This window comes from Maylandia zebra, linkage group LG6 (genome assembly GCF_041146795.1).
Source record: "Maylandia zebra isolate NMK-2024a linkage group LG6, Mzebra_GT3a, whole genome shotgun sequence".
In the NCBI taxonomy this organism is placed as follows: domain Eukaryota; kingdom Metazoa; phylum Chordata; class Actinopteri; order Cichliformes; family Cichlidae; genus Maylandia; species Maylandia zebra.
Genome location: NC_135172.1, coordinates 6,219,405 through 6,228,921, shown reverse-complemented (window position 1 = coordinate 6,228,921; position 9,517 = coordinate 6,219,405). Strand labels below are relative to the sequence as shown.

At 40.9% G+C, this 9,517-nt stretch overlaps 1 protein-coding gene across 1 annotated transcript in view; it reads right to left on the bottom strand.

Annotated features, from left to right (window-relative positions):
* Positions 1-5,198: 5,198 nt before the first annotated feature.
* LOC101482513 (apoptosis-stimulating of p53 protein 2) overlaps positions 5,199-9,517 on the bottom strand; it is a 38,596-nt gene continuing 34,277 nt past the window's right edge. The window contains exons 13-18 of the mRNA XM_004572631.3: positions 7,354-8,126; positions 7,111-7,248; positions 6,790-6,923; positions 6,426-6,592; positions 5,737-5,936; positions 5,199-5,380 (exon numbers count right to left, since the gene is read on the bottom strand). Of these exons, the coding sequence (XP_004572688.3) occupies positions 5,339-5,380; positions 5,737-5,936; positions 6,426-6,592; positions 6,790-6,923; positions 7,111-7,248; positions 7,354-8,126 (1,454 nt within the window). The 3' untranslated portion in view covers positions 5,199-5,338. The remainder of the gene's footprint in view (positions 5,381-5,736; positions 5,937-6,425; positions 6,593-6,789; positions 6,924-7,110; positions 7,249-7,353; positions 8,127-9,517) is intronic.

Below are 9,517 nucleotides of genomic sequence, written 5' to 3'. Positions count from 1 at the left end.
TTTGATTTGATAGTAAGGCGCTAAACAAATACAGGCCATTTACAGAGTCCATGTCAGTGTTCTCTCATCCTCTTCGGGTTTTTTCTCAGCCAGCAGTCAGTGTTTTGAACTTATTTAAATCTTTATCCACTATGTTGGCCAGTTCAATTTCTAGATCAGGCTTGCTTGATGCAATGATGGCACGGTGGGAATAATCATAATTTTTTTGATTGTTCGCTTTTTTGAACTCTCTTAGGGAGGGGAAGTGAGAGAACGTACCTTTTTGTCCATCTCTTGCGAACACTGTCATCTTGCGCTCAAATGCCAAAACATTCTCCAGCGTCTGCAGGGCCGTGCTTCCCTTTACTTGGAGAGTTTTATTCAGCGTGTTCAAGTGACTTGTCATATCCACCATGAAGTAAAATTTACCCAGACAATCGAGGTCTTCCAGTTCAGGATAGCGGAAGCCTTCCAAGTTTTCACATGCTCTAGACATGTAGCGAAGCGTTTCAGCACCTCTCTCCTGGACAGCCACCAGACTTTGTTGTGCAGCAGGAGATCGGCGTTGTCGACTTCTTCTAACAATGAACAAAACTGTCGGTGGCTTAATCTGTTCGCAATTATCTTGATAACGAGGTTCATCACTTCAACACATTCGGGGTGAATGTTTCTGCGCACAGTGCTTCTTGGTGGAGGATGCAGTGAAACGCCATCAGCTATCGATCCAGTGACTTTTGAAGTAAATTCACCAAGCCTAATGTGCTCATCTCATACTGGGTGCCCCATCAGTAGACACTGACACCAGGTGAGTGGTGTTTTTTCCTTTAGCTTCTAGACAACTCACAACAGCCTCACAAATGTCCTGCCCTCGTGTTTGGCCCTTTAGCGGTATGAGTTCAATCAGTTCTTCCTGCGGCCCATAACAGTTGACATATCTGCATAACAGTACTGTCTGCTCAACATCGTTCACTTGACTCATCACAGGCAATTGAAAATGATTGAGCTGAATTGATGTCATCAATTTGCCTACTGCTGATGTTTTCTGCCATTTTAATGGTCCTGTCTCTGACGGTCTTTGCAGAAAGAGGCATTTCTCTAATTTTCGGAACAATTTCCTGCTTGTTTTTAAAGTCGGAGAATAGATGCTCTGATGTTTTATGAACGATTCTTTCATAAATTCTCCGTCTGTGAACGGCTTCCTCCTCTTTACAATCTTCAGGGATGCTACACAACTAGCAGTGCTAGTTGACTGTGGAGAGCTGATCCACTTCTTGAAAGATAGCTTGCTCTCTTCAGCTTTTCGTAACAGTTCTGTCTTCGGCTCCATCTTCAGTTGGGGATTTTTCAGCGAATCCTTAGTGCTCTAACACATATCCATGTGTTGGAATGGCCCAGTCAAAGTCCAGATCTAAATCCAATTGAGAATCTGTGGCAAGATCTGAAAACTGCTGTTCACAAACGCTGTCCATCTAATCTGACTGAGCTGGAGCTGTTTTGCAAAGAAGAATGAGCAAGAATTTCAGTCTCTAGATGTGCAAAGCTGGTAGAGACAGACCCTAAACAGCGGTCCCCAACCCCCGGGCCACGGACCAGTACCAGTCTTACAATCCCACACACTGAGGAGTGTTTTGGTTGATATCTCTTGATTTTCCCATGTCACAGAAACAGGCTCTGTGTTTTGCCTTATATGCATCCACAGCTGTGCCACCAATTTACTCACATGGACTCTACTAGCCTATCAGAAGCTTCTTCAGCTCAGAATGGAATCTCTGGAGTTTTCTTATTAATTAACAATAAACTTAGTGTACATGTACTCCTAAATTTGATCAAAGTGATAAAAAATAGAAGCTCTGTCTCTCTTTATTCTGACATTTAACTAATTCAAAAGATATTTCAATATTTATCTAAAACAAAACAAGTTTACTCTAAATTGATGTTGTACAGTAAAAAAATGTTCTTGTGTTTTCCATAAAGTGTAAATATCTGGTCTCAACTGTGAATAAACTGCTGTGTATTGAAGTTCCTCTTGTTTTGCATAGAAATATACTGAACAACATACAAAGCATAATATATAAAATAACATCTACCAGAGTTTTTTCTTTGAAAGAAGCTCCTCGTGTCCATTCTTGTATATCAGTGCATTACTGAAACTGATTTATTTAGCCGTGGAGGGAAACAACTGAAAATATGAAATAAACACACATGTAAGCTAAGACTCTCTAAAGAAACAGCATTGTTGTTGTTCGGCTTTTCATTTCGCCATTTGTTGATTCACTTGAAGACCAAGTAACGTAATATGGGTCAAGTGATCAGTTTGATATCAAGCTTTCGTGATGCACCGTCATATTTACATTATTTGTACAGTACGAATGATTTGCTTTGGTACCTGGTCGAACTTCAGTTCTGCCTGGCTGCGTTTCTCCAACAGCGCACTCGCAGGCAGCAGCTGCCCCGCCCCGCTTAGTGTCTGAGCTCGGATCATACCAATTTTTACAGTCGTAAATTCCCACAGTGTGCACTATGTGCTTCGAATATTGTGTGTAGTTTTTGTTTTATACAGTTGTCAGCCAGGCATCTAACTATGAAAAAATTACACTCCAAAAGACCCCGGGCTTCTGACAAAACAACCCGGGCTTAAGCCCAGTAAGCCACCCCCGCTCCGCCACTGGGTCAGATGGGTTAAAATTGCTAAATCTAGTGGCCACTGATCATCATTTAGTAATCAGATTACAGTAATGTGTTAGTGTAATCCGATTACTATTGCAAAAAAGGTCATTAGATTACTGTTACCTTCCCATGAGCACGCTGCATTACTAAAACCGTGATTTTTTTTTGGCGAGAGTGTCTCATGACAATGACGTAAGCGAGTGAGATGTTTGTGGCAACAGCTGTGTGCAGATCAACAATGGAAAATATAATGAGTGTGGGAGAGCATATGAGCGTGCAGCGTTTGAAGCGTGGAACTACTGACCTTACTTTGAGTTTGATTCCGTAAAAAGTGACAAAAACATTCCGGTGTTCACTGCGTGGAAAGAAAACTTCTTTTTACAGCAAAAAATACCCCTAAACTTCCAGCGCCGAGTACACTGCCACAGGAACGTGAAATTCAGAGAAACTGGATTCTTCCACTGACATGACAGCTGCGACACACCTGCACCAGGGCAAACCTCCGGCTGCCCACTCCTGCTATACAGGTGAAAATAAAGCAACAAGACTGGTGAGTCTTTGATTTTATTTATTTTCTGCTGTGTTTTACGTCCATCTATTTGAAAGAGTGAGTGTAAACACAAAAAACTATTTAATTTTATATGCTGGAAAGTGCAGAAAATAGGTTTAAATGTTTGGTTAAACAAATTTCTTCCAGTCAGAGAATGTTGCACATAATTTAAGTTTTGCTTGATGCATAAAGTTAAAAGATTAAAACTAATAAAACAAGTTTTAAAAAAAGACTTTTTCATTTGATTACATTTTATATGGTGTTGGCCAGAGGGGCCGATGGTGCGATATGGCAGCCTCGCCTCTGTCAGTCTGCCCCAGGGCAGCTGTGGCTACAACCGTAGCTTGCCTCCACCAGTGTGTGAATGTGAGAGTGAATGAATAGTGGCATTGTAAAGCGCTTTGGGTGCCTTGAAAAGCGCTATATAAATCCAATCCATTATTATTATTATTATATGATGAATTGGGCTGACAGATCTATTACTTTATTACCTATTCAGGTTGTAAAATGTTTTTAAAAAGTAGCTAAGTAACTAATTACTTCAAAAATAAGTAATCAGTAAGTAATGGGATTACTTTGGGGAAATATTCAGTAATTAGTTACTGATTACTTTTTTCAAGTAACTTGACTGACACTGATGTTTAGCTACACGGGAAAACTTAATCTCTGGACAGAGCTCTCGATATCTTTCCAGGAATTTCCCTCGACTAAGCCATCTCATGTCAGTGTGTAGCAACAACTACGAATGGACCTCCAGTTGCACACGAAATAGCCGTCTTTGAAGAGATCTGGTGCGATGGAACAGGCGAACTTTGTTGCCACATCCATTATCTCTTTCATGTTAAGCATTTTTGTGCATAATGTGTGTATTATGCAGTGATAATTGAGGAAGTCCGGGAAAGCATCGTCCTCCCTGCAACTGGCAATGAATCCATTTGAGCTATCATCGCAGGCCCTTTGTCTGTGGTGATGGACACCTATTTGTATACTGGGAGCTGGGTTTTCTCAATCAAGTTTCTGAAGAAAAATGTCCTCTCCTCACGTGTGTTCTTTCATGAGCAGTACTTTTAATAGCTCCTTTTTTGAAGCCATATCGGTAAACACCATCCGAATAAAAATGCACAACTGGGCTGTGTCACTCATGTCTGTAGACTTGTCCAGTAGCAGTGAGAAACACTCGCAGTTCGCAATATCCTTCCTTCTTACTTGGTCCAGAGCCCCCACTCATTTTTATATCCGTTTCTGAGTTTTGCAGCACTTGGCGTGCCTTTACGCGCATACGTTGTTACCAACGTGTCAGAAAAGGTCAGATATCAGACTGGCTGCCCTGTATGTAAATCAGGTGACAAATTTCACAGTGAGCATGGATAATAAATAGGCTGACATCTAATTTTTAATGCCATGCGATCTACCCACACTACCGTTGCGATCAACCGGTATATATATATATATATATATATATATATATATATATATATATATATATATATATATATATATATATATAATAATATTTACATTTCTTTGTGTCTGATGGTGTTGACAAAAACCTTGCACTTCCCCAGCAAAAACATAAATTAAAAAACACCTGGGAGATTGTACCAAAACATAGTCAGACAGCCAAAACTTTGTGTAACAATTATATGTAAATGTGTTTTTGAAAAATCAAAAAATAACTTTTTTACCTGTTTAGTCACTAATCTCAGGAATCGCTGAAATGCGAACTACCAAGAAAAAGAATTGCATTTTTTTAAATTTAAATTTAACCCTATTACAACTGTTGTGAAACTAATGCAGCATTTCATATAACACCATATCAACAGTCAAACATGGTGGTGGTAATGTGATGGTCTATGGCTGTTTTGCTGCTTGAAGACATGGACGACTATAATTTGGAACCATGAAATCTGAAATGTTTACGTGTGACAAATATGCAAAAAAGCTCCTGAGAAATCCAGATGAGGTTAAATCCTTTTCACATTCAATGAAAGATTGAGAAACATTTCCTTTTTTACATTTATTTTTTAAAAATCAACAACATCTGACTTTTTTTCCTCTACTATAAGAACCCAGAGGTTTATTCCCATGATGCACTTCTCTCGTGGAAACATGTAGTCCTCTGAAAGAGACACAAGCCGTCTTTTAGGCCAGGCTTCTTTGCCGGGGCTTGATCCTCAGATATAGCTGGGAATGAAAGATAGAGAGTTTCTCATTAAAACACCATTAAGATAACATTAAATACTGAAACGTCAAACTTAAGACTGTTAAGTAACAGGATTCTCAAAGCAGTTTTTAAATCTGATTAAAACATGTGATTTAAGGCCAACCTGAAGTAGCAACAGATTGGCAGACTAGACAGTTTAATTCCCGCACATTAGGAAATCTTACCGTCTTATTCTTTATTACATTTTTCTGATATTCTCCTGGGATGCTTTTTTACTTTAACAAGAAAGTTTTAAATGCTGATGTAATGGGACCCTAAACCCAGAAACCCAGAAATGTTTATAAAAGCTCTGCTAAATTTGGCATGGGCGGCTCACCCCCAGAAGGTTTCGGGGAATGTATCCCTCATGGTCACCGCATCGTGCCCACCACCACTCCGTTTCCACCTCATCCTCCCTTCTCAGCACTGTCATGCAGTCACCCTCACTGAAGCAAAGCTCGTCGTCACTCTGAGGCTTATAGTCCCACAGGGCATACACTACACCGTGATTCATCACACCCATCTTCTCCTGAACACCTAAAAAGACAAAAATAGGTTAAAAGTTAATGAGTCTGATATTCTTTAAGCTTTTATGTGAAAATGTAATAACCTGAGACACATTTAAACTACTTTAAGTCCAAGTGCATTTGCTGAAACACAAGCCTCACAAGTCTAGAAAACTTTTACAAAATTGATTTACTTCCTTGATATAACTGGTCTGAACCAAACCCCCTTAAAATGCATGAACCTATGCAACAGTCCTCAAAATCCAGGCAGATCATAACAAGATCCTTATGGCACCAAAGATCTTTTAAATCTCCTAAAGAACAATTAAGCAAATTCCAAACTCGCCTGTAACCTGCACAGACACCCATCATACATCAGTAAATCTCTTGTTGCTACAGAACACGCTCAACCCCTTGAAAGATTTGCGAAATTGTCCTTGAAACCAACAAATGTGTTATGAACTATGAGGCTTATCTCCCTGAACCCCTTTTGTTAATATGTTAACAGGTTTTGTCTCACCATAGAGGAACTGGGAGCACTGGGCATAGCCATCTTCCATCTCTTCGCACTTGTCAGCAGCTGTCTGCATGTCACTATATGTTGTGGCAAATACAGCTGCTCCAGACTCGACAAGGAACTTACAGACCTGAACGTTGTTACAGGAGGCAGCACAGTGAAGGGGCGTCCTGGAGACACAAACAGAAGGAGAATGAGTAGTTAGTTAATAAGGACTGGTGCTGTGCCAAATTAATTTGTTTTCTTCCTACCATAGACAATGTAAAAGACAGACATAACATCCGGAAGTTATGTCCGGAGGTGTCACCATGGCTAAGTCCATCTTTTATACTGCCCGTGTTTTCTACTGTTTCCTACATAGGCTCACCAGCCGTCACTGTCGGCAGCATTAACATTGACACCAAACTGAACCAAAAACTTGACAATCTCGGTGTGGCCGGCACAAACTGCGTTGTGCAGAGCCGTGATGCCCTCGTCGTTCGGCATACTAGGGTCATCCACCTGAAAGACACACAGTAACATACTGACCATATACCCTGGGGTGAAGAACAATCACGGAATTTGCAAGTATAAATCTTTTTAGTGGATCTATAAAATAAGTATAGCAGTGTGTAGCTCCCACAATTTTTTGGTACATGTACAATGATAATAATGGGCTATTTTATTCTATTTGTTTTGTGTGACTCACATCATAGATAACCCTCTGAACAAGATCATATTCGCCCTCCAGAGATGAATCCAGTAGCAGGGCCAAAGGGTTGAACTTGACCCGCAAATTGTGGTTGGCTCGCTCTTTGCCAGCTTTATGGAGGATTGATTTCTTACCCTAAGAAGAAAACAGAACTGCAATGAATTAGAAAAAAAATTGTGTTTGTATTTTAGGCAAACTGGATTTTTAATAACCTCTCAAAATCTGAGTCACCTCACTCACCGGCAGAACTGTGACCTGTCCTGCAACCTCTGGTGGCTGCAGGGGAACGGTATCATCTCCCTCTTCCAACTCCCCGCAGCTGGGGTAAGGTGGGGGTGGGTAAGGAGGGAACTCCTCTAGAAACGGTTCCTGGTGAGCTAAGGTTGATGGACATTTCTCTTTCTCCTTGTCCTTGTCTTCCAGCGGTGATAGCATGCAGTGGCAGGAAGTAGGATCAGAGATGGGTGAGTAAGGGGGTAGTGGGGGTGGGGTCAAACTTTTCTCAGGGAGTGGCTCTTTCAAGTCACTTTCACTTTCATCCTGAACCCTGGCTGCTCCATCTATGCCACCCATCCCGTCCTCATGAACTGTAGGCTGTATATGGATCCCTGCAGAATTAGCCGTCTCCATGGGGATGGTTTCCATAGCAGCCAGAGTGGTTTTCTGGTAGAGCAGTTTCTGAATGTTGGGTCCTGCTGGGCCTTCGGGCTCTGTGATTGAGTTGCGTTTCTTCAGGGGTCGGGGTGCATGTTGCAGCCGGCGACGCAGATTATCCAGGTCAGCATCACTGGGGTTCCTGTGAGAGTTTGATATGAAGGGGAGGAGCTTGGTGGGGCTGAGCGGGCGAGGGATACTGTGTTCCGCTGTTTCTCCTCCGATACCTTCAGTGTTACCTGGGCAACTGTTGTCAGCTTCACTTCCGTCAGGTGCACAAAATTCAGAATTGAAGGAATGGTTTTCTGAGCTGATTGATTGCTGCCTGCTGCTGGCTGGAAGGACTGGTTTTCCATACACTAAGAAAGGAAAGAAAATACATGGATTCACAAGACGTTTCTCACAGCAAGCTCTATTTGACCTCCATTAAACAAACGCACAGATTACAAATTACATGTTTGATTATTGTTTGGGGTGAGAGGAAAAAAAACTCCCCCAAAAAACGTCATTATTGATAGATAAGTACCTGTTTTTCCTAAATACTGATACTGAAAAAGCTTGCTTTACCAATAGACTACAAAGCAAAGGCAAATCAAGTGGTATCTAAATCAGTCCCTGACAACATGCCAGTAAATACCAGTCACATGGTGAAGTTTCCAAAATATAGTCTGAACAAGTACAACATCACAGAGGAAATGCTATCAAGTACTGGGCTATAAGTTTTATTTACATCCATCATGCAGGTATAATTAATGGAGTGAAATACTCCGTATCTTACTTCTAGGAGACAGGCTTATGGCCTGTATTTGTATAGCGCTTTACTAGTCCTTAAGGATCCCAAAGCGCTTTACACTACATCCAGTCATCCACCCATTCACGCACACATTCACACATATTGGTGATGGCAGCTACATTGTAGCCACAGCCACCCTGGGGCGCACCGACACAGGCGAGGCTGCCGGACACCGCGCCACCGGGCCTTCTGACCACCGCCAGTTTTCTCTGTGTCAATCGTTCCTAGTTTAGTTATCTGTATTTCTAGCCTAGGTTGTCTGGTATCTGGTCCTGTTCATGCCTGGTCTCACCTCAGTGTCCTCAGTGTAATGACGGGATTTCTGTGAGCAGTTTTGTAGAAATGGTGTCTAAAGGACCACTGATGGTTTTTTATAAAGTAATTATCGAAGTTAACTCAGGAAGATCAATTGGAGAAAAAGAGACAAAATAAATATCAGTGGTTCTGAAAGTACATGATGTTACATCTGTGAGATTGTTATGTGTAATTTTTTACTGCTGATCTGCTGTTGGCACATGACATTGAAGAAGACAACGGGATGAATTATATCCTTAATTTAAGGATATAATTCCTCCCCTTGTACACTTTCAGAAAGACATCTGCTGTGATGAAATCTATTCCTCACTGCTGTGTAATCCATTATTGTAGATTGAAATGTTATTAGGAAATGATCAGACAAAACAGGGTTTTCAGGAAATACTGTTAACTGTTCAGTTTCCATCCCATATGTCACAACAAGATCTAGTGTATGATTAAAGTGGTGGGTGGGTTATTTTTTTCATTTTGAATACAACGGATTAAATGCATGGATGATAAAATCACCTACAATAATTATTCTATTATTATTATTCTATCTGAGCACTAAATAAGATAAAAATTCTGAGAAAACAGCCAGAAACCGCGAGGCCCAAGTGAACAATAACAAATAAAGCTGTTTGTGTGGCTGTAATTTCAAAT